Source organism: Pteropus vampyrus, unplaced genomic scaffold, assembly GCF_000151845.1.
Source record: "Pteropus vampyrus isolate Shadow unplaced genomic scaffold, Pvam_2.0 Scaffold80, whole genome shotgun sequence".
Classification (NCBI taxonomy): Eukaryota; Metazoa; Chordata; class Mammalia; order Chiroptera; family Pteropodidae; genus Pteropus; species Pteropus vampyrus.
Window position 1 is genome coordinate 4,679,242 of NW_011888861.1, and position 25,018 is coordinate 4,704,259.

General features: G+C 40.4%; 1 protein-coding gene across 1 annotated transcript in view; it reads right to left on the reverse strand.

The window, feature by feature from the left end:
- JARID2 (jumonji and AT-rich interaction domain containing 2) overlaps nucleotides 1-25,018 on the reverse strand; it is a 239,940-nt gene that overhangs the window by 57,361 nt on the left and 157,561 nt on the right. Inside the window, exon 4 of the mRNA XM_023532274.1 lies at nucleotides 9,515-9,684. Within this exon, the coding sequence (XP_023388042.1) occupies nucleotides 9,515-9,684 (170 nt within the window). The remainder of the gene's footprint in view (nucleotides 1-9,514; nucleotides 9,685-25,018) is intronic.

A 25,018-nucleotide genomic window follows, 5' to 3' on the forward strand; every position in this document is an offset into this window, starting at 1 on the left:
AACACCAGCAAATATATGGTGAAAACAAGGGTGTCTCAGAAAGTCTTGCCTTGGTGTTTTCATCTTGTTGAGGATGAGCTGAGGTACAAGGCCCATTCACGATAGCGAGAGGCTGACATCACGCAGAATTACATCATGTGTCTCGTTCAGAAACTAGTTTCAGAGAAGTCATCAATGAAAGGTGTGTGTCATAAGTGGGTTAAGGATGGTGCAGGCTTTTTTATTTTTGGAAGGAGGATTTATACCCAATGAAGTATAGTGTATAGTATAGTTTTCTATTAAAATTACAAGCAGATTTTCCTCTCCTGATTATTCAAGTGCATTAGCAAATGTGAAAAAAAAAAAAAATCTGAACTTGGATCAGATAAGTGGAATTGGGAGTAGAGAACGCATCTGCGCTTTTGCCAAAGCCGTGTTTTATTACTTTTCAGAATTAGCTGGCAATGTCTCCACAATATTTACTGAAGTGAAAACCAAATGTTTTCATCTGGACAAAAATCAAACTGTGGTATGTTACAACCACAACAGAAATCATCTTAATCCAAAAGCTTGCTTTCTCTAATTTGAGCTGTGGTTTCTATAAAATTGGATTCTTCTCCATGAATCATGTACACATACAAGCCCTCCTCCTTCCCATTATCTTCCCTCCCCTAACCAGTTCATCTTAACAAGCTAAACATAGCTCAGCTCGATTCTGGAAAGACCCTAAAGAGATTCCGTGCACAATGTCATTTAGCTGGGGAGTCAAATTCTGTGGCCTGACCTAATAAACTCTCGGCTGGCCCACTGAGTTGGCATTTTCACGACTGATCTTTAGGATACACAAATGGAATGAGAAGCAATCAGCCCCTGCTATCGTATGAAACTGAAAAACAAGACTTCAAAGTGAACTGTGAGGGACTGGGTAGGGGGATAGAGGCATAATTATTTACTGATTTCCTGAGTTAGAGGAGAGGAAAGCTCCATCCAACTGAAATTGGAGAGTCACAGAAAAAAGCAATTGCAACAACTGCCTTAGTTCATTAAATCCGACTGTGTGTACCAGGCACAGCTCTGGGCACCAGAGACCCAAACAGACCAGACATCTACACTCATCCTGCACACTCACTCACGCGCCCATACACGTAAAGAGAAGGTGCCCTGACAGGCTGTGGGACAGCTGTCACACGATAAATGGCAATCTCTCCATCTCTTCCAGGCTGGCCTATACAACTTACGAAAAAGAAGTTACCACAAAATTTCCCAAACTTCACCGACTTCCATATGCCCCAGAGATCATCGGCCATATCCAGATACCCATGTGCTTCCATTTTCTTTCAAGTAATTCCCATTCATGATTTAAAAGACTCCATCATATCAGTAGCAAATTAATGCCACTTGTCCTAAAGGAGTACATGCAGTAGGACTTAGGGAACAGCCCTCCAAGCCAAAAGCCAAACACAAAGGAAACCCCTACTCCTTATGCGAGAAGGAACTGCCTATGCAATGATGCTCGTCTTGGGACTGAAATTTCTTTCTCTGTGCCTATGTCAAAAAAGATGCCAGGCATTGAAAAGGACTCCAAATGGAATCCAAAAATCTAAGGTAAAGCATCAGCTCAACAGTAAGTAGTGCTTATTTGTCTCATGAGACTCAATTTACTTATCTGTACAATGAGCATAATGTCTTCAGCCATAACCATTGTGATGACCCCAAAAGCACTGTAAGCAACTCATACTTAAGTGATATTATTAGACTAATGCACAGCTTCAGTGACAAAAACTCATAAATATAAATTCGGACTGTCACTTTACATAGGTAAGAACAGAGACAATTTATGTTCCATCTGCTTTCCTAAATGGGAAAGTAAGCGCAACAGTGACAAGAATCTAGAGAGGTGTGAAAATGCAAAATGAATTCAACAGTTAGAATTTCTGGAACTTGGAGAAAAGCGTGGTAATAATTCCACATGATACTTGGAAGCCTTGCACCATGTAAGTCTTTTTTAAAGAAGAATGAGGGATGAAGTAATGACCTCCAAGCCATGTGGCCAGTCTTTCCCTCAGCATTCCTCCTCTCTTCAGCTACAACCCTCAGGCACTGGCCTAAGAGCACATGCTCCCAGGTATGCCTATGTGACCCCCCATTTAGGAAATTCCCTGTCAGCGCTTATATTCCACCTGCAGGAGCCCTAAAATGACAGACCCAGCAATGAGACCCACTTTCCCCCGCTACAGTGTCAACTTGCATGCAGACCTAGCCAACAGCAATAGGAGAAAGTATCTTTTATCTAACAGCTGGAATATTCCCCTAACAATCTTTTCCACATCGTTGTCTACGCATGTGGCTTAAAACATACATAAATACACATCAATCAATGAGGTCTATGGATCACTTTATCTCAAATGAGTGCACAAGTCACCCCATATAGCAGCCATGATGGGTTCGACCTACATAACTTCTACCCATCAAGTTTAGAAGCAGAACACGTTAGAAAGTAACTTCATCAAGCCCACACAGCCACTCTGAATACACAGAGGGTTCGCAAATCCTAACAGAGACACTGAATATTGGAGGGTCACCTTGCCTTTAGGACATAGATACCAATGACTTCAGCGCTGTCAGAATAACAATTCCTCTGCAGCCAGCAAGGTGCTCGGCAAACAAGACAGGACTATGCCTACTTCGAGTTTTGTTCCCCCATGTACCTTCTCTAAAGGGATTTTTAGAAAGGACGGGGAAAAGTAAGGGAATCTCTAGAAAGTGAGAAGGCCAGAGATGATTGTGAGAAGTACTAATGAACCTGTGCCAGCAGCCACTGGCAGGGAAAAGGGAGCCTGCTTTATCTTTGGGGAGGGCAGAGCCTGGTCAGAGGCCAGCTGGCCTGGAGCAGGGCCAATCCTCCGAGCAAAATGTCTTGAAGCTATAACAACTGATTCAAGGTCAAAGAACAATTAAAAGGGATCCATCCTCCCCCTCCTCAGCGCTTAAGAATTCCATGGTTTCATATTTCTTCATAACTAGCCTAATAAACGATCCTGGCAAATAAACCCCTCGCTCAGCAAAACTCGGCTAAGTAACACAGATTCTACTGGAAAACTAAGCATATGAGGAACATAAGGCTGGTTTGGTTTGGGAGTGAGAAGGTAGCCACTGAAACCCTCAAGGTGGTAAGAACACCATTTGAGATCAAACTTTCGTTGTTACCTTTCTCAAAAATTAAGATGCAACACCACTAAGAAGGATCTATCAAATAAAGTTGTATACCACTGTGACCGTGTGCCTTCCTCCCCAAAGAACTGATATAATGTAAAGCATTCCCATTTTGCTCAAGGAAGTTCATTATTAGCACCATACCGTTCCTTGCAATTGGAGGATTATTTAATTGCTTTCTAGCAGGTTAATCCCCTTTCATTCTGTGACCTCTAAATCACCCCAGGCTTTTGCATTTGCCCTACTTAGAATTTAACATCCTCAATACCCAAAGCCAGTACTCTATCAAAGTATGTGCCCCTTGCCAACAAAGCCAGCAACTATCTTTAGAGAAAATGCCACTCACTCTTCTAGTACCTGCAATCCATTCAGTTGGTCTTTTAGATTATTCCTCCTAAATTTAAAATCAAGCCCTCCTCCTCTCTGCTATATGTCTGCCTAAACTCACTGGGAAATAGTGAGTAAGTGTACTGGGATGGCTACCACAGGTGTAATCTAATCTAGGCCTATTTCACACTCATTAGCATTAGTTTAACTCCACAACAACTGTGTGCTACAGACACTGTATACCCATCTTACAAATGGGGAAGCTTGGGCTGAGAGCAGTTTATGTTGTCTGCCCAAGATCTACCAGGCTTCAGCCTCGTGCCTGTGTTCCTACAATAACCCCCCCTGGGATGGCCTTCCTGCAGCCTCAATCCATTCTCTGCTGAGCTGTCGGATCACCTTACTAAATAAAGGCTGAAGCATATTAAGTCACCTCTCAGCTAAAGAATGTCCGTAGTACCCTAACATCTAGCCCAGGGCCTGAAGAATCTGACAAATCTAGCTTCCTTGTTTTAACTTGAGGCCCTCCAAGCAACATACTCCAATACCAATCCATGCTTTGGCAGGGCTTATGCAGAACTCCTTCCAAGCCCCACTCCCTGTCTACGAAGCCCGCTCAAGTATCATTTCCTTTCTGCAGCCATCCCAGACAGCCCTGAGCAAAGTGCCATTTCCTTCCTGCTGGCAAGGTGCACACCTCTACCCCGGCATTTTCACAGGTTTATTGTTATGGTCTCTTTCACCTATCACACTGATACTATTCCTATTTCCAATCTCTGTTTTCTAGGTGTCTAGCATATAAAAAGGATTCAGTAAAGGCGTGCTGAATTAATTAGCAAATGAATGACAGCTGATCACCGAAGATTCTCTCAGACTTGGGAAACAAAAGGCAGCCAGTCCCAAAACAGAAAGCACAGCTTCACAAAGGCTGACAGTGCAGTTCTTGACAAGAAATTCCCCCATCCCCCCACCCCAGCCCAAGCTCTCTTGATCCAGTGAAACTGTGACACTGAACTCTGACACCCACGGTCAGAAGAACGAACTATGTGTAGGTGTGTATGTTTCAGGAATCTCCTTTGGGAAACCACCTTGTTTTCAGGGCCCCATAAAGAGAAAAATGTAAATAAGAGAACCATTTAACCTGCCACTGCTCTACCGTGTTAAGCTGTTTAATCTGTTAATAAACATAGTCAGAACAAAGAGAAGACGACAGAACTCATTAAGAATAACGAGACTGGTGACAGAAAATAGAGCGATGGTAGGAACCACTATGTGTAGCACAGGGCACATACCCATTTCTCCCTCTTCTCTCCTTACTAGTGAAAGATACTAATTATGCCTCTGGCAGGCGACATGTGGACCCCCCTTCAAAGCAGCTATTTAAAGATAAATACACTGCAGGCAAACACTTCAGGCCCGGCAGCACTATTCATTCCATTCTCCTTTCCTTCAGAAATTTTAGGTCATATTAACTAAGGGAGAGAGCCTTGCCAAACTTAGCGGAAAGGTCTCCAAGTACCTTAAAACGGATTTAAAAAATCTCTAAAGCTTTTTATCCCTGAAGGACTGACTAGCTAGTATGTTTACATATCTACACTAATCCCAGTATTATTAATGGTATAGAGGGTTTTTTTCCTGCACCCAAGGTTTTCGTTGAAGATACTGAATAGAGTTGTGGAGAGAAGGCATGGTCTTGGGCTGGCCGGGTGTCATTAATGGCAACGAACCAGACTCCGAAAACTCCATCTGCTGCTTTTCCATCCACCTCAAGTTTTACTCTCTTTCATATTCCAAATCAGTGCCAAGACGATTACAGGTAATAGTTGGGGACTGGAGAAAGGGGTGGTCTATAACTCTTGGCAACAAATATCACTGCCCGGTCTTTGATTTGATTCCTTCATTATTTCTGCGGTCAGACTTCCTTTCCTATAAATAATGAGCTTATTAAAAATGCCTTCTTTAATCCTAACAGTGCCTGCTGTCACCCAAGGGTGATGGAGTGCCTGGACTCCCAATGCTGAACCTGCAGTTTGGAGCTCTGACAAGCTCTATTTGATTTGGAATCCGCATCAAAAAAGAAGAAACAGAATTAGAACGCAGGTATGAGAATGTTAAATCAGATTCCCAATTGTCAACTTCTCCTGAAAATACTTCAGATGAGGCAAAGACGTAAGTGAGGATATGAGTTATCAGGAGTTGATAACAAAAAGTAAGAAATACATCTAAATGTAAATAAGAAATTAGATAAATGATGAGATGTCTGCCAAATGGGACAGGTACTCATGTGATACTATTTATTTATGTGACTCTGGAAAACCAGACTGCCAAAATAAAAATACAATGCAATTCCATTTCAGGGAAGTGACTCATATCATATATGCACATAGAAGGCTTAAGAGATATTCTCACCATAGAGCTGGTTTACAGTTATCTCTAAGAGATGGAGGGAGGGTAGTTTGAGTTTATTCTTTTGCCTATTTCTCCATCTTTTCTGCTAATGTTCCCAAGAGGAACATGAAATACTTTTATGACCAAAAAAAAAAAAAAGTTTAATACTTTATTGTTCTTAATTTTTAAATTGAAAGAAAAGTATTAAAGTAGTACCACTACAACAGGGATCATCTATGTAACCTTTGTGCTCTTCAAAACAGTTTTAATTAGCTCAACCAATTACATATTAAAGAATATGTCATCTAATGCCATCAAATCCATCAGATATCCAGGATCATGAAGGTACCATACAAATCACCTATCGTTTTGGGCTTTTAGAGCTAGATCAGGTAAATACACCCAAACACTCAAAAACATAATTTTTAAAATAAAGCTAAAGATGACTCACACTTTTAATACCACAGATCTAAAAAGTATAGGAGAAAGTAAAAGAGAGTGCAATGTCATGTCAAATCCTTAATGTATATCAGCTAAAATCAAATAACAAAACCTATTTTATTGTCTGAATTATAAATAGAGGTATACATTCCCAGGGCTCAGAGCATTTTTCCAATATTGTTTTAAACATTTTCTAGGTTTCACTTATTAAAACCTTTGTTCCATCTGAAAACTCAAAGAAGTACATTGTGGTTGTGAAAAGAAATGACTCTTCTTTTTGTCTAGTCTTGAAACATCAAAGCTGAGTATCTAGTAATGTTTTCATTAGATGACATTTACTTCAGTAATAAGCACCTCTCTAAAAAGTAAGATCCTCTCCACAAATCTTCCCAAACCACAGATAATATGGTTTTTTTAAATAATGCATATATAGGCACAAACACATACTCTCTAAAAATGAGTCACGCCCCCTTTATAGTAACCACTTTTATAACTTAATTCCATAATCAATACAGCAACCTTCTGACATCCTAATGGAACAAGATCAGTGAATCCTGCTAAAGAAAATTAAATAGTTAAGTCATGGCTCCAACTTAAATCTGGCTCTGACTGCATTAAAAAGCCATGCATGGCCGAAGGAATAAGAGTGCCACCACCACAGAACATTAAAAATTTACCAGAACCATCTTGCTGCTAATGACACTGCTGACCCTTCAAAGACTCCTTTAACTCAAATTGGTTCTTCTGAGCTCTTTGTCCCACTCACTCCCCATTACTGATAGCACACCACACCCTTCCAGCCTCACAGCCTGGTGGTCATTCTTACCTCTTTTCCTCCCTTCAACCTTCACAGCCAATCCAGCACCTGATACTTTTATGTGAGGTTCTTGTACATTACTTTCTATCTTCACCCTCAACATCTAGAATCTTGCAGCAAGAAGCTATGTAAAACCTAATGGAGGCAAACTGGTAGGAGGCCCACCTACCTCATCTCCCTTTAGTCAAGACCAAGTGATCCTCAACTGCTAGCAAATGTCTCATTGAAATATAATTATTCTCCTTCATGTCTTGAGAGGACTATCACCAGCCCATAATGTCAAATGTAAACCTTACCTCTTCATATTCCCTCCCTAACAATTCAGACCTAAAGCAAATCAGTGAGAGAGAACAACCAGGGAGGGAGGGACAGGTAACCAGGTGGAGTGTCAGGGCCAGGGTAGAGTGAAGAGGATATTCACATACTGGACTAAGGGTTGTCAGAGCTGAATGAGATTAGAAGGGCTCCATTGGGGGGAAAGGGGAGAGAAGCAGCGGAGGTGGGAGGGGGTTACACTGGAAAAGCTTAAACAAATAAATACATTATGGATAATAGGAGCTTGGTTTCTCGATGTTCGATATGAAACGGAAGAAAACTAGAATGAATCCTTTGGTTAGTTAGACTGAAATTTGAAGTATTGGTGCTAATTCATGGTTTTTAATATACAGAGACATAGATATAACATCTAGAGATACTAAACAAGCACGTGTGTACATGTGCACCCATACACACAGTTATCACATTTACAGAGCACCTAGAGGAAATGATACTCCAACAGCTGTGGACGCACTTCAGGCCTAGAGCATGGCCTCTGAAGGGCAGCCACGCTTGAAAAAACAACGCTCCTTGGAGAAGTGGCTGATTCCAGGGCTGAGGGAGAGAATGTACAAGATCAGCATGGAACATTTTGTTGCGCCAGAAAGCAAAGCTGGAAAGATGACAGGTACATGTCAAAAGGACAAAAGAGCCAGCTTGAAGGGTCTCTGGTGATGATATCTAGAACAATCTAAACACCAAAATAAATGATACTCACAGATTATAACCTTTTGAATAAAATCAGAAATGAGTCCATACAAATACAAAAATAAATTGAGTTTGATGAAAAATGTAATACAGAGTTCTAAAGAACCTCCCAACAAAATATGTATAAATTACAAAGGCTACAAGGTAACTTTACACAGTGGAGAAGCCTGACAGACCAACCTGAATCAAGTGATCGACATGAACACCACCCACAAAAGGATAGACTGAAAGCTTGTACTATCCAACAGGAGGCAATGAGAAGACTAAAGAATCACTTCTGTGATATCTGTTCCCAATACAAAACCTGAATGAACCTAATAATGAGGAAACACTAGACAGCCCAATTGGGTGTGGGAGTGGGGGTGGGGGAGGCGCACACCTTCTACAAAACAACTGGCCTGTAATCCTCAAGTATCAAGGTCATGAAGGATTAAGACAGTGGAAGTATGCAGAGTTAGCAGACTAAACAGACAACAATTAAAGACAATGCCCAACTCTGAACTGGGTCCGTATGCTCTGAACTCCGACTAAGGCATTTAAGGTCATGTGAAACGGGGAGTTTGAGGGTTACATGGTAGTAATGTTATTACTGTGAAGGTCCTAATTTTGATGGTTATAGAGACTGTCCTTATTTTAGGAACATATACACTAATATGTTAAGGAGCAATGGGGCATCAGGCAGAAATTTTCTCACAAGTAGTTTCGGAAAAAGTTCTTTGCGCTGTACCTGAGTTGCTGTAACTTAGTTCAGAATGTTTAAGAGAAAAAAAGTACATAACCCTGAACTTCAAGCCAATCACCAATAAGAAAGACCTCACCCACCTATTCATTTTCTCTCAACTAAACACACCAAAGGAACTCTCGAAGTTCATAACTTTCTAATGCTCTTCTCTGTCATTCTCATAAAAGGCTCCTCAATCTCTCTGCCAATCTTTTGTGTTCTTCCCTCACAACTGTTAGAAAACTTAGTTCCTATAGTAAACGCTTTCCCAAATAAGGCCGTACAAATCCAAATCCATCCTTTCTTACAAAATTTTATCCTCACCTTGTACTCTGGTCCTGTTTACATTAATCAACCAATATTTTTACTGTTAAGTAAACTTAGAAATTGAGTCATATGAATACAGAAGGAGACATATGAAGACTCAAGCACCCTCTCAGTGGGATTTCTCACTTTAAACTCTACCTCGAAGCAGGCTGGGGCACTGAAAGCAATATGCAGAAGAGATCAAAGCTAACATTTATTCCAGTGTGTGGTCTTATTCCTTTTTCTTTCAACTGGGCTGGCTGTTCATTCCAAAATTGACTGGTAGCACACAGTCTTACCTCGAAGGCAGAGAAAAGTAAGAAAATCTTCTGTCTTAGGCTTCCTTTTAGAGAGGTCAGAAATTTGAGTAGCTGGAGGGGGTAGCGATGGCTCCACTATCTTTACTGGAGTTGTGCTGGGACTATTCGGCTGAGATTGAGCAAACTTCCTTTGTGCTTGCAGCCTGGGCCTGTAAAAGCAAAAGTAAATTAAAAATAAATTAAATAGAGATCGGAGGATATAGATCTACGTGAGGCAATAACATTATGAAACAAAACGGAAAAAAGACCCTATTTCAAGGGAATGCCTTCTAATTAAGGTTCTATATCTCTCACACCCTCATAAACCACAGGCCTGCTTTAAAGGGCAATAAATTGGGTTAAAGGGCTGTGTTTTATACGCTGATTTAAAAGATGAGCCACAAGCACATGTATATATGTGTGTGCCAGCATGTGCCTGTGCACAGACCACTTGTGTGCCTGGGTATTTCAAAAACTACATGTGGTGGGATTACTGGCTTATGTACTTTTGATTTAGCCCATAGTGATGAGAAAATGCAAATCATCCTGCCACATTTCTTAAATTTGTCAACATGATACTGTCACAAATATATGATGCCCTTCATATTGTGTCCTTACACCTAGTCCACCTTGGCCTGTCCATCCATCACTGACACAATCTTGCACCCCCACCTCTAATCACTTCTGATTCCAATTAAGCCACGTAAGTTCGCTACACTAATTAAAGGTTGCAATACGGAAAAACATATATATTTCTCTTGTCCATCCAAAGACCTTCTGTCTCTGCCAAATTATGGATCTGCCTACATGAGTCAATCCAAGTCCCTTAGTTAGGAATTTGGAGAACTGGTCTTAATCTACCTTTCAGTCCTCTTCCCCATTACAATTCTACCTAGATATTGACCCCTAACTTATCGACTTAGTGTCTAAAAACCACAACTTAGAATTCTTTAACTAAACATCTTTTACTTATAAAATCTTACATAAGACTTATCTTTCCACAATTTGAATACTATGAATCTTGGAAAGATTTCTTTCCTAACACTGCTGGCACCATAGCCAATTAGTTACCTTACCTTTCTCTATAAGTACCCTAACATGTATAACTAACCTTTATGTATAACTAATCATAAATTGTTTCATATTAGCTCTTCCTTTAAGGATCTCAATCCATAATAGAAGTGGGCACCTCTGAGAGTGAGAACCTGTGTGTGTACTTGCTTCAAACTGTCTATCCAGCCGTGGTCATAGAGATACTCAAGAAACACTATCTGAGGTCAGGAGGTTAAAAAAACGAAAAAGAACCAAGAAGCAGCCCTACAGCACAGTGCTTTATCTGGATCTGGTCAGAATCACAAATGAGAATCAATCACTGTGTGGGACTAATAACGCTAGTTCAACTCAAGGTTGCTTTGAGTATTACGTAAGAAATAAAAAGAAATACAATATATTTGTAAAGCACAACAAGTCTTCCCTTAAGAATTGTAGGGATTATTAAAAATGGTATCTTAAAACTGCTGACAGTCAAAAATACATAACATTTTAAATTAACTTTCTAATATTTAACAAAATACTTCGTTCAGCGAAATATACATTACAGTTTTCTCCTTTAAATTTAACCTCCCTTGCGTCCTGACCAATCCCTACTCTTGCCTCCCCTCTACCTTCTACCAAAAGCACTACTGTAAAGATGATATTCCCGGTGCAAACTGACATTTGGAAAGGAGACAGCACAACCACTTTGTACTTACTGGGCAACCTGCGGTCCTTAAAATCTGCGAACATCACAGCTAACCAAAAGCCCTTTAGAACTCAGTAATAACCAAAGTGAAATAGCCACATTAACAAGGTATCAGCAGAAAGCTAAGCAAGTTTCACAACTTTCCAAGTGTTATAAATGGCAATGCGACTGTGCCCATATTACGGAAAACAAAGAGCTTTTTTGCAACCAGCTGACTACCTGAGCTTTTTTGCAACCAGCTGACTACCTGTACGTAAGACAAGACAGGCCTGAAGTGTGTGCTGAAGAAGCCACCAAGCCTGGAGGAGTGACCTTCAAAAGGGGATACTTGAGGATCAGATTTTAGGGGAAAGGCAGGTGACACTGAGGCTTTACAGTGGTGCTTCTCAAACTATCTGACATGAGGACCGGTTTGGTGTTGGGTCATTTTTCCCCCTTGAGATTTCCTATCTTTTGCAAATGGATATTTTTATAATATAAAACAATCGAACTAGAGAAAAATGAAATTTTAAAAAGATATAAAATACAAGCCCAAATTTATTATTATTAGATTCAGCAAAGTCACTCTGTCAAAATGCTTTGTTTCTAAAAAGCTATCTTGATTTCTATATTCAACTCACTAGCACCTGGTAGTAGCCCATACCTTGAACAGCACTGCTTCAAGAGGTAGCGCAAGGCTATAGAGAACTCGACCACGTTCCAATAGCCACAAACACCCACCCTTCCCCCCGCCCAGTGCGATGCCACCCTCCAGGTGGACTGATCCCAACAGAACTACCCTGGCTCTTCCAACAAAGCTTCTCCTCTCCACCAACCATTCCATTCTGTTAAAAGAAAATCCATGTCGTTTCATTCTACTAAAAACTTTTTTTTAAGTTGGCAGTTTTATAATACGTACATCTTCACTGAAATGGACACAGCTCAGACTCTGAGCATTGAAGGATTTTATAGAAATCTTCCCTGCATGTGAACAGGATGTTCCATGTTTATTGCTTTTTCAAAAGTCAGCAACAACAAATGCCACACATTATGGGAAGACGGCGAAGCCATAATGAAAAACAAACACCAAACACAGACAAGGCGCAGATGACAGAAGGGGACACGGTGAGACAGTTTACAATTTCAGGACCCCAAAGATAAACTGCTCCTACCATTGTTCAAATAAAAGCCACTTTTTGCCTGATGACTTTCTCAGTGAGACCATGAAAAATAAGGCAATAACAGATTAAAAAGTGGCAGTAAAACAAATTACCCCTCAGAGGAATAAGCCAAGCTCCCAAGTGATTTTGAAGCATTTGTGAGACCCAGCTGAAAGCAGAAACAAGACAAACCAGTATCTTTTTTAGAGGCCAGAAGAATCTGTACTTTGCAGAAAGGGCAAGTCTGCGGTTTGGCTTTTCATCCTGAAGAGTGTCAGGAGGATTACAAAGGTGTTGACTTTACTTCGCTGGCCCCACACAACAAAAGAGTTTGAGTGACATAATTTAGAGGCCAAATCCAATGGAGTAAGCACTCTTAACCACGCAGCTATATTTGAGGGATAGGTGATTCATTCTAATTCATTCTAGAATGTCTGAAACAAGGAAATGAGCATATGCTATCTTAAATCAGTAAAGAAAAGGAGGTGTGCAGATGTGCTGAAGAACCAGAATATCTGCCCTGGAGATGCTGGGGCTGAGCTGAGGGGCAGGCAGGACAGATCAGATACGGACCACAGGCTGAAAAGGGAAGTGGGGCTCTGGCTGTCCCTGAATGTAACCTGCTAATCCCCAGCAGCACCCAAGCAAGCCATGTGGTACATCCACCCACTGCAGCATTTCGTTCCCCAACCCTTTCCATCAGCTGACTGACATTTTAACCAGAAACAGCACCTTCCATTCCTTACTAGAGCATAAACGCTTTAAAATGGAAATATCGTCTGAACTAAGGAAGTTCAGAGTCATCATGGCGATGGGAGTGCGAGTGGGGGAAGAGTATGGAGTCTGAGCAAAAACAGCACGTGAGGCCTCCAAAGCATTTCAGCCTTGAGTTTGGCAAGGATGGCCCTTATTGCCTACTGGTAATACACAGAAATGCCAGAACACAGAAAATACAGCTGTTTGTCCCTCGTGCAAATCACAAAAAAATCAACTAAAGCACAAGTCACTTCCACATTAGAATTTTGTTAAGTGATTAAGGAAGGAATTTCCCCTACAGAAGCCTCCTTCAGTCTAGAAACTCTAGGTGTATCCTTGCATCAACGAAACCAACTAAATCAAATTCTCAGCAAACCAAGTTACACAGATCAAACAAACATAAGCCAATTGAGGAAGAAATGAGTATATTTATATATGAATAAATATATTGAGGGTAACACTTTATTTACAGTGTGTTAAAAATCTAGAGTTGGGAGCAGTGGGGGTGAGAGAACAGAAGTACTAGTTTCAGATCAAATCATCATTGTCACTTACTTTCCATGGTGTAAATGTGTACATACGAATTAAAGGACTAAAAAATGAAAATGGTTAGTTCTTCTGACATTCTGTGGGTCCAAAAGAGTAGGCTCTACTGTACTACAGTCTCTTCTTTATGACCTATTCCTGCACAGAGCTGTTACTGTGTCTCGAGGACAAGCCCTCCATAAGTGCTGAGAAGGACCAGTAGGACACTACACTGCTGTACCATTTTACAAACCACCCAATTCGTCATTCATTCTTTAGGAATTAAACACATGAACGTTTTCTGAGCAGAGGGACAGAACGAATGGCAATCCAGCGGTGCCAGGGAGATAGCTGGATGGATCTCAGGCCTCAAAGCAACAGAAGAGGTTAAGACATGCTAATCTGGGGAAAGTTATTGGCCATCCCAGCATAAGTCTACACAAAACAAAGGTCAACCAAAATTCAGTTTCATTAATAATCAGTTTCATAGTAATCTATTAAGCATCTGCCCACGTGGTCACAAATTCTACCATCACCACAGTCATCACTTAATAAGAATTTACTGAGCCACCTGCCCATTATCAGCTTCGTCTAACAAACAAGGCATGGTTCTGGCTCTTAACCACTATGAGGCACAAGGTGCCATCCCACCATAAGGCATGCAGTTGGTACCCACGTGTCCTCACAGTGCACAACGGTCCATGGGCTATTATCTATTGGACCCAGGAGAGGATGGTTCTGCCACACATCCATGCACACAAGACCAGCACACATCAGAGACTGCATGGGCTGGGGGGTGGGGAGGTCCATCTAATTCTTTCCCTTTCAGTCCCAGATACACACAGGAAGGCACTGTTTTTCTCCTGAGCCGTCTCTCATTTAGGTTAAGTTATCATGGCAAACAAAAAATTATTTTGCACTTAAAATTTTACCCCCTCAAAATCCTTTTCAAATACATTTCGTATTTAGGTTAAAAAAAAAAAGTATAGCACCTTTATGGGAAGGAAAAAAACATATCAAAATAATATAAACGCTGGCATTATTTTGAAAGTCAACAAGTAAATTGCAAGGCAATGCTTGTAAAGAGACTCCACTGATGAGCCGACAAAGTCCTATGCCAAATATTTTTTGTTTTGTTCTAATACCCTCTGTGTGCCCCCTCTCGCCTCCCCAAATCGTGCATTTAGAAGCTTCCCGGGCAGTCTGCCATCAGAAGCCTCACAAGCGGGTGGCACTGTTTCTCCAGGTTTCCTCTGGGGTTATCTTCAGAATGGAGTTAACCAGCTTATTGCTATCTCTGTACTCAATCTCTAGGGCAGTCCTAAATATGGCATAAAAGCGATTTCTAGGTTAATTAAATTCCATTTCTGTCCAGGATTTCTTGATAGTTTACAAACCCAAGGAAGACACAGTGCATGCACACAATTTGCAAGGACAGAACAGGAGCAAGAAGGACTAGGTGATTTAAAGAACTGCCCAGCTGGTCCCCTGTTGAGGGACATGTAAGCCAAAACACCATTTTATTAACTTGATTTTCCAATATTAAAAACGTAAGCTGGTAAATCCAATTATTTAGATTACATCTCAATTCTAAACAAAGAGCAAGGAATGGGTGGGAGGGGAGAGTCTGTTCATTCAAAAAATAAGACACGTTGTGTCTGGCAAATGCAAAATGACCAGCATGGCTGCACTCTTTGTACCGGTGTGGGATCAGGCCCTGAAGGTTTGCCAATTTGCTGAAAGACCTATTCAAAAAAAAATTTCCTGTGTTTCCATCCCCAAAATAATTACCCACTCTATTCTACCCCCAGACACACACACTACAAACCTGGCAGCTATTCAAAGAAACAAGAGTGTGCCCGCGTGTGTGCACGTGAATACACTGGCGATTGTGGGGGGTCGGGCAGGGAATATCTCCTACCCAGGGCAAGCTGCCCACCAAATTCAAATGCAAGTGTAGTTGTGGGCAAACCACACAGGATGGTTGTAAACATCCTGTAGAGTAAGGAGAAAATAAACACATCCTCAAGTGAACCCAGAGGCTAGCAGAGACCAACTCATACCGAACTTTCCAGCAAGAAGCACTGACAATAAACTGTATCTTGCTACGCTCGTGTCCCATCCTGCTCCATAGCTGTAATAATCTGTTTTATCAGGTTGTGAAGCTACCAAACAGTGACAGAAAGGGGGGTTAGCTGGCTCCATGAAAAGAGTATTGCTACACAGAACGCCTGCTTCATGGTATTTCTGGAGACATAGTGGTTCAGAGGCCTCATTTCTTGCTTTATGTGCAAACAGATGAAATAGTTTGTTTATACTAAAAACCACAGGATGTTAAATATTTGCAGCACTTGTCTTAATTAAATTACATAGGCAACTATTTACAGTAGAAGTGCGCTATTAACCAGATTTATCTAAAGGAACTTTTTTTGGTTGAATCCCCTCAAGATGAATCCTTATAAAGTTTTTCTTGGTCTGAGAAGTATAAAGAAAAGAACAGTGTATCACAAAACCTGGACTTTAATTCCTGTAGTAATTCCTTTTGGATATGTGATTTCACAATTTGAGATGAGAATTACTGATTTTTTTGCCTGTACCTAGTGGGAAATTAAACTTTTAGAGCTCCAAAACGCCTGTGTTGCTAAGCTATAGATTTCTAGCACCAACTTCCTAACTATACCTTGTCAGGCAAAACAACTAAACTAATAACTTTTAGATTAAGATAAGTATTCTTATTACTGCCTCGTACTTTAGAAGATGAAGTTGGAAAAAAATTTTAAATGCCTGTAAATCTTTTTAAAAGATGGCACAATTCTAAAAATTGTCCTATAATTCCCTTTATCTATTAAACAGTAACAACATTCTATGCTCTTCTTCCTTAAGACTTAATAGTTCCAGTTAGGAATAATTCACTCACCTAGGGAAACATTACCTTCCTTCAGAATCTCAAGACAGCCTTAGGAATGCTACCGTAACTACTTATAAATATATTTATCAGCTCTACCCATCAAAAAGACAGCCCAAAGAGAAGACAAGCACTGCAAACTCAAACACCACCACCATCTTGAGAAGATGTCACAATTGCTTACAAACACTGCGCCACCTCAGAACTGAGGCACTAGAAAGCAGGCATCAGAGAAAAAGGTGAGCTTTTATTTTTCTTTCCTTCAGGGGAAAAGATAACGGGAGAGGAAAGAAAAAATTATGAAAAGTCAATGATAGCACTAAATAGCTATAAGCTATATGCAGCGTCTTCCCAAGTAAAACATTACTGAGGCACATAAATCTCACATGGATGGTGAGACACCACACAGATGGTATAAAAAGTAATATGCAGCACAGCCTTTGATTCGATTAATTTAAAATTATGCAATTATGGTTTTTTTCAATCTTAGGCGGCATCTTGCAATGTCAAAGAACCAAGGCTGCCTGGAAATCATGACTGTGTCATGATCAAGGAAATATTTGACATTGACTTCTTTTGTGTTCTAGAAGGCAACCATGTCAAATTTGAGAGGAATCATCATTAATCAACAATTAAAGCAGCAACAAAGCCCTTTTGTTCTGTCAGTCACAAATGTCACATGTGTTAGAGTTTACAACCTATGGAAAGCTGCCTGTTGTGCCACCCCCCAGGCAGCATATAACCTTCTTCTTATCAGAAATTCAACTGCAAACCCAGGACCTAAGAGCTGCAAAAGCTCTTCTCCACAGACTGTTGGTTTCAGGTAAGTCTTGAACAAAAGCTGTATATCTCACAGCAGAAGAGTGTGAAAAAAGATAACAAAAGCCAGAAGAAACACATAAGGAAGCTAAGGATCTTAAGAATCTAGCCAGGATCTTAATACGTTATTATAGTTACAAGATATGAACAAATTATCTAAAGCACATTAGGTTTTAAAAGCCTCGAAGACCCAGTTAAAATGTTAATCTGCCTTTCCACTCTCTCTTGAGGTGGGGTTGCCAATTTTTTAAAAATATTATTTCAACAAAAACCCCAGCAGATTCTCAATCAGGTTACTTAATACCAATTGCAAACTGCCAGAAATCTCCTGGAATCCTGGCAAAGATGATAGCTGGGAAAGGAGAGAGAATGGCTCTGTGAGGTGATAATCATGTTTTACTTCCTTCTTTTAAGGAAAGAAGAAAAATATATTAAGAAATTACATCCTGCAATGCTACACAGCTCCTTCAGTAAAAAACAATCTAGCAGAAAAAAGGGTGTAAGCGATAAGTCAATCCTGTAGGCTTCGCACCAGAAATGTTTTTGATGGAGCTGCGTGGTGGGTCAGATTCTAAGTTCTATCAGCACACGACAAAGGGAGCGCTGAGAATGCCAACTAGTCCTGACGACTAGTCCTACAACAACCTGGAATAGGCTTTGGCTTCTCATAAACTCTGACTCTCAGACAATAAGTCTGTTAACAGAAATCTGCTTTATTTAAAGGGTGACAAATAGAAAAAGAGATCCTGGACAATTTCCCCATCCACTGGAAATCCCATGCAGTAGTCAACAATCGCCAATAGATGGCAATAAAGAGTCTTCATACTCCAGCTCTGGGATCACCACTGAGAGGGAAAAAGGACTTCTGACACGCATGGATATGAAAAGCCCTGACAATAACCAATTTTTAGGACCTGATGCCAGCTAAGAACCAGCCACTGTTTATATAAAGTAGTGTATAAACACTGTTAGCAATATCCTTTCATCCCATCAGTTCAATTTACAATTCACGTTTCTTGCTTGAATGTAAAATACACAGAAACTCACAATCTAGTATTTTATAAACCAAAAATATACCTGGGGCAAAAATCCACAAGATGGTTGTCTGAAATAAGCCCCGTCCCCACGAGTAATTTTAACCACCAAGAAAAGATAAGAAAAGGCGAAACTAAAGTTAATGCTCCATGGTTCATGTATATTTTCTTCTCTAAGAAGCACACAGTTCTCGTTTTGGGGCTCTGGCAGAAATTTATTTAGGAGGCTGAAATATAATCATGTGTAATTTTCCAAGTAAGGAGTGTTACTTTAGCTATCACCAACCAAAATGCTGAGTGGTCTGTTCTGTAATAAAAGGATTCACTACAATTCACACATTGTCTCCTCCTGAACATATATAAAAGAGGTCTAGTATATAAAAATTGCCTAAAGATAAGGAAACATGATTATAATGAAAGAATCTGCTAATAGCTAATGAACACAGAACAGCAATCATCCTCCTCTTTGCTGTTTGAGCTTTGCAATCTTGGATTAATGGCACATTCTCCCGCTGGAAAATGGGGGAGCTCATGCGGCACCATCTCAGGCTCCATGTCAGATCTAAAGAAACATACCAGTGGCACGAAAATTTAAATAAATACCAAAGAAATTGTACCAATTCAAAGTCAAGGCATGGAAATTGCCTTCCTTCCTAACAATGCCGAGAATACTCAAGCAATGGTGAATTTTTCCCAACATTCAGGATTGCACACAGTAATCTGTATGTCAGGCCAGGAAGCAGAACCACCTTTCCAAATGGCTTCACTGAATCAAACCAAACCAAGCTGATCTCTTAAACTAGACCAAGAAAGGAAAATGGAGGAGGGCATGGGAGGCCAACTCACATCTTCCAACTCAACTCACTCAGGACATTCTATTTCATTCATATCCTTAATAATCATCCTCCCCGTTGCCCCAAGCTAAGACACTTCTACCCAGTGTAAAAATCCTCCCAGGACTCCCTCATTGGCCACCTGGCAGGCCCAGACTGACTATAGCATGTGCCTCTACGGGCCATCTACCTGATGTCAAGGATGTGCACTAAAGTAGAAAGAGATAATGTCTGGACAGCAGCAGCAGATGACAAGCCAAGATGACTTACTGAACATCTGCAGGACATGTATGTCCACCATAAGTGTGCATGTCTTAAATGAACCCTCAAGGGGTCTGGCAAGAATGTCTTCTGACTAGACCTCGCTTACATCTCAAAATGAAATTTTCTCCACGTGAGAAAAGTCATTCGCTGTTTGACTCACAAGGAGACTTGTTGTCAAATACTTTATCTGTCTTACAGACATTTAACCAACAAAACCCTGCTATTAATAAGAAGAGTGACTTATCACTCCTTCCCAGAGCTACATATTTATATTTGCTGGGATGCTACAAAAATAGCTCAACAGACTTTTTAAGGATTTGAGCAAAGCCTGTAAGAGAAACTCTCAGAGGGGCAATAGGAGGCAGGTGGACATCTAAACAAATCTGCCCCTTCACGCAGTACTATGGCTGACTTGTTACCCTTTCCCTCTGAGCACTAAAACTCACAGACAATTTCCGATCCACGTTCAGTTCCGGGAAACGACCAGAGAAAAGTCCAACTTCTTATGCTGGACTCAAGATGAACACCCAAGTTACACGCAAGTTCAGCAACTTAAAAGAGCTGAAAAACTTCCTGTTCAACTAAGCCCTTCATTAATCCCATTTTTTCTTGTCCATAAAAAGGAAATAATAAACCCTTACAAAGTCAGCCTCCTTCAGCGCAGCTTATATCCACCAAAGAAGGACCTGGATCTGTCCTAGGTGGTCACAAAGCTTTGGTACCTCCTGGTTCAACTCATTCTCAAAGAAAAGGAAGGAGAACAAAGGAGGGAGGGAGGGGGAGAGAGGGAGAGAGGGAGGGAGGGAGGGAGAGAGGGATGGGGGGGAGAGAGAGAGCCCCACACGAGCGCGACAACAATGAAAGAAATGGAAGAGAATCCAGAAGTTTTACATGATCTTAATAAAAGGTTGAAAACAATGGGGGTGTAAGTGGGGAAGGAGGGTCGCTGTCAACCACGATTATCAGCTAGAAGTTTAAAAAAGTGTCTAATGACCAAAATCTTACTTTTTAACCCCACTCTGATCAAACCTAACTTCAATGTCTCCTTGCAATTAATTTTTGTGATGCTTATTATGGCACGTTGTTTTTTGATGGCGCCATTCTCTCCTAATCCACTGCCCAGCTGTAATCACAATAAGCTCTTTAAATGGAGTAGCTGAATCACTCGGTCTACATTTTCATGGTTCTTTTCAAGCTATGCTGCACCACCATCACTATAAGGCAAGCCACCTCTGAAGAGAAAGGAGAATCCAAAAGGCATATTAAGGGAAGGTGCAGTAAAGACCACAATGAAGAGAGAATAGATTAGGGAGGAAAAATTGTCACATCTTCCCAAATGGCCAGAAACAAAGATATGCTGAGGAACCTACTCCTCTGCAACCCACTGATTAACTCAAGCAGAAGCTAAGAGAGTACGCGCTTCCTCACAGCTGGCTTCACCAAAAAGCTATGCCAGCAAACTGGGCAAACAGAAATCATGTTCATAAAGATGTGGATGGCAGGCACTGGAGGGCAAGGAGTACATAACTACTCTCTTTATAATGAGTCTCTTCAATTCCGCCAGCCTAAACATGCCTGAATGGTCTACGCCTTTGATCAAAGAGGCATCCATCTTTAACTGTGTCAATAGCCTGCCAAACACCACACTCCCAGCCATTTGTCAGTCCTGCGAAGGGTTGCTAAGGCTCCACCTCCAGCAACTTATAAATGAGCCTGGTAGGAGAACATTTCCAGCTAGACACTGAAAGCTTCCTGCCCACACGCTTCCCCAACAGACCCTCAGAGAACAACTATAATCACCTCACACCCAGACAAGCCCTCAGGACACGGAGGAATCTATTGGTTTGCAAAAATTACAGCAATTCACTTTCCTAGCCTATTCCTTCAACTGTTTTCTTCCTCAAGTTTATCTCTGTTTTGTCTCACATTTCACACCATTCCAGGTATCCCAGGTTTCATCCAGTACTTTCTGAAATGGACATGTCGTCTTGAGATGCACGGTACAGTCATCTAACCTCACAGTGTTTTTTTTCCCAAAAAACTTACTGTTAGTTTTCTCTTTTATATTGTATGATTTTAAAAGCAGAAAACATTATATAAATTAGTAATGCTGGTAGAAAAGGATGCATCATGGGGGTTACTGGTGCCACCAGGTAAGTGAGATCTCCCTGTTCTAGATTTCCATGATGTCTCAGTTCTCAGATTATAAAGACACCAACAAACTTGAGCTTGAGAATCTTAAAACACTACTCAGTGACAGATCAATAAACAATGAAAATTGTAAATACATTTCACGGAAGAGTAAGGCAATGACTGAACAGAAAATTCTAACAGAAAACTCAGAATATATCTATGCTCTCTTCTTCATTCAGCTTCTGCTTCAGTGAGGGAAAAGAAATGGACGAACCCAGTAACTATCTCACTTATGCCAAGAGAGGACCCCCCACAACGTAAGCACAAGTAAAAGTGCATTTGAAAAAGGAACTGAGGCAAATTCCAAGGTAAGACTGAACTGGACAGAAAAGGGACCGCAGGGAATGGGCAAATGAAAGACACACATGTGTGCCTTAAAAAGACGTATCTGACTCATTAAGACATACACCACATGTGTTCTCCAGGTCCAAAGATGGAAACCTTAGGTTTCATGAAGAGCAGTCTAATTCAGTAAAGGCAGGACAATAAAATATGACTGAGGCTACACCAGGAGTCTGCTGGAACTTCAGTTTTGGTCATTCCCTGCCAGCCCTGGAAACAACTTCCCTCTGGAATAGAAATAGGTTTGGGAATGTAATCATTCACCACAAGAGAACTTTCCAGGAAGAAAGGTACAATTTATTCCTTCCTGACCTCCCCTTCGCAAAGCAAACAACTACAAAAAAAGATAACCTCCCCCGCCCCCACCCCCCCGGGCTTTGACGACAAAACATTAAAACTGCCCTACTGGAGAACAGGGCAGAGCAAGCAGTTAGGCTCCTAGTGGGCTTGCAAGAGCTGGATGGGTCCATTCAAAGCTCAAATCCTAAAGCCAGACCTAGGAGGTACCACATACCAGGTGAGGAATCACATGCTACCTCAGCGGGGGACAGTCCACTGGAGTCCCATTCTCCCATGAACTTAAACTCATTTTAAGTGAAGGTGAAAACAATATAAATATCACGATAAGAAAAAAACCATGTGAAAAAAGGTAACTGCTGGCCAGGATATGCAAAGAAGAGACTCCATATCCTGAGAATGTAAACTGGTTGGTTCAGCAAGTATGGAAAACAGTATGGAGGTTGCTCAAAAAAATTAGAAACAGAGCTACCATATGACTCAGCAAAAGAAATGAAATCACTATCGCAAAAAAGATAACTGCAAGCCATGTTTATTGAAGCATTATTTACAATAATAGTCAACATATGGAAATAACCTAAGAGTCAATCAGGAGATAAACAGATAAAGAAAAGGTGGTAAAAATATAACATGAAATATTATTCGGCCATAAAAAAGAAAATCCTGCCATTTGTCACAACATGGATGGACCTTGAGGGCATTACGCTTAGTGAAATAAGTCAGAAAAAGATATATTGTGATCTCATACGTAGAATCTAAAAAAATCAAACTCATAAAAACCGAGAGTAGTCGGTGGAGTTGCCTGTGGGTATGTGTGAAGGTGGTCAAGGTACAAACTTCTAGTTAGAAGATAAATAAGTTCTGGGAATATAACGTATAGCTTGGTGACTATAGTTATTAATACTGTATTGTGTAATTAAAAGTTGCTAAAGACAGCAAATCTTAAAAGTCATTCACCACAACACACAAAAAAGGGTGACTATGCAAGGTGATGGGTGTGTTAACTAACCTTACTGTAGTAATAATCATTTCATAATATATACGTGAACCAAATCACCAAGTTGTATATGCAGGTGGAAAAGGGGGTTCTACAGAAAAAGAAGTTCTACAGAAAGTAACCCCACAAGGTAACCTGATCATAAATTCCCAAAGAGGCAGGTCACATGCATAGTACGGAACTAGGCATGTAACTTCTTTAGTGAAAGGTTTATCTTTGCCTTAAGCAAGCCCTGTTCATTGTTTCTGTGCATCTAGCTTAACATACCTTCCAAGTGCCTTTTTCAACGTAACCACCTCTAGAAAATACACAATCTCGTTAACTATCCTGTAACCCAATCCTCACCTTGCTTTCTCCCACTTTCAAATAATCTTCCTTATTTTTCCTCATTAGTTCCAAATGCATAAAAGAAGCTGCAAACTGCCATCCTTCCAGAGAATCTCAGATCTTGCTTCTCAGCCATTGTTATCAGTTTTGGCTCAAACCATTATAAAATTCTCTGCAGGTTTAGTTGTTTCTAGCATGCAGCTTAAACTTTACACAATGTCATATGTCAATTATATCGTAATTGGGGGGCGGTGGGGGGAGCGTGGACTAACATTCAAATGTAACCAACCTAAATCCAGGAAATCTAAAATAAACTAGCCAGAATTAAAGATTTTTTACTTGGTGGTAACTTAAAGCGTTTTTCTATTAAAACAAACCCTAATCTACTTATGAAAGAGTAAAATTTTCATGAATTAAGAAACCACAAGACTTCAAAAAAATGTCCCTGCACAGCAAGGATCTATTTAGGCCATAGATACAGAAAGTTAAGAACCCTTTACGATACAGTTGTCCTTCAGTATCTGTGGTATTGGTTCCAGGACCCCAGAGATACCAAAATCTGAGGATGCTCAAGTCCCTTATATAAAAGGGCATAGAATTTGCGTATAACCTATGCACTTCCTCCCATATACTTCAACCCTTTTCCCATTTAGAAAAAAAGTAGAGCTCACTGCCAACGTTAATTTAACATCACGCATTGGAATGCTATGTTTTCTAGGATTTGACATTTTCAGCGATTGAGAATTACTATATTTTGTACTACTAAAACAGAACGCAATAAATAGAATGATGTCATTTGATTCCAAAGACTATCGATATACTAGAGTGATGTAAAAATAATAAAAGTGAGATATTTCATGGCAAACTTTGGGGGTAAGGTTAGGACAGTAAAATGCAAGTTATCGCGAGATAAATGGTGTAGCTACAGGCGCTGCCGTTGAGTATTCTCAGGGCAAATGGAAAATGGGTTAAATTAGTTTACTTATAATACCTAATACAATGTAAATGCAATATGAATAGTTGTTATGTATTGTTTAGGGAATAATGACAAGAAAAAATTCTGTACATGTTCAGTACAGACACAATCACGTTAGGCCTAACTACACGGTACACATCAGCAAAAACGCTAACATTTTTTTTCTGAATGTTTTCGATCTGTGCCAACGCGTTAACCCATGGATATGGAGGGCCTGTAGTTAAGCATTTTCTCGTCTTCCCCAAGTTAAGGAGACAGCAGCTCAAGAAGGATATTTGGTGACCTGAGCAGGATAACGCTACTGCTGAACACTATTACTGAATACACAATAACATTCTATCAAAATATTTGAAGTA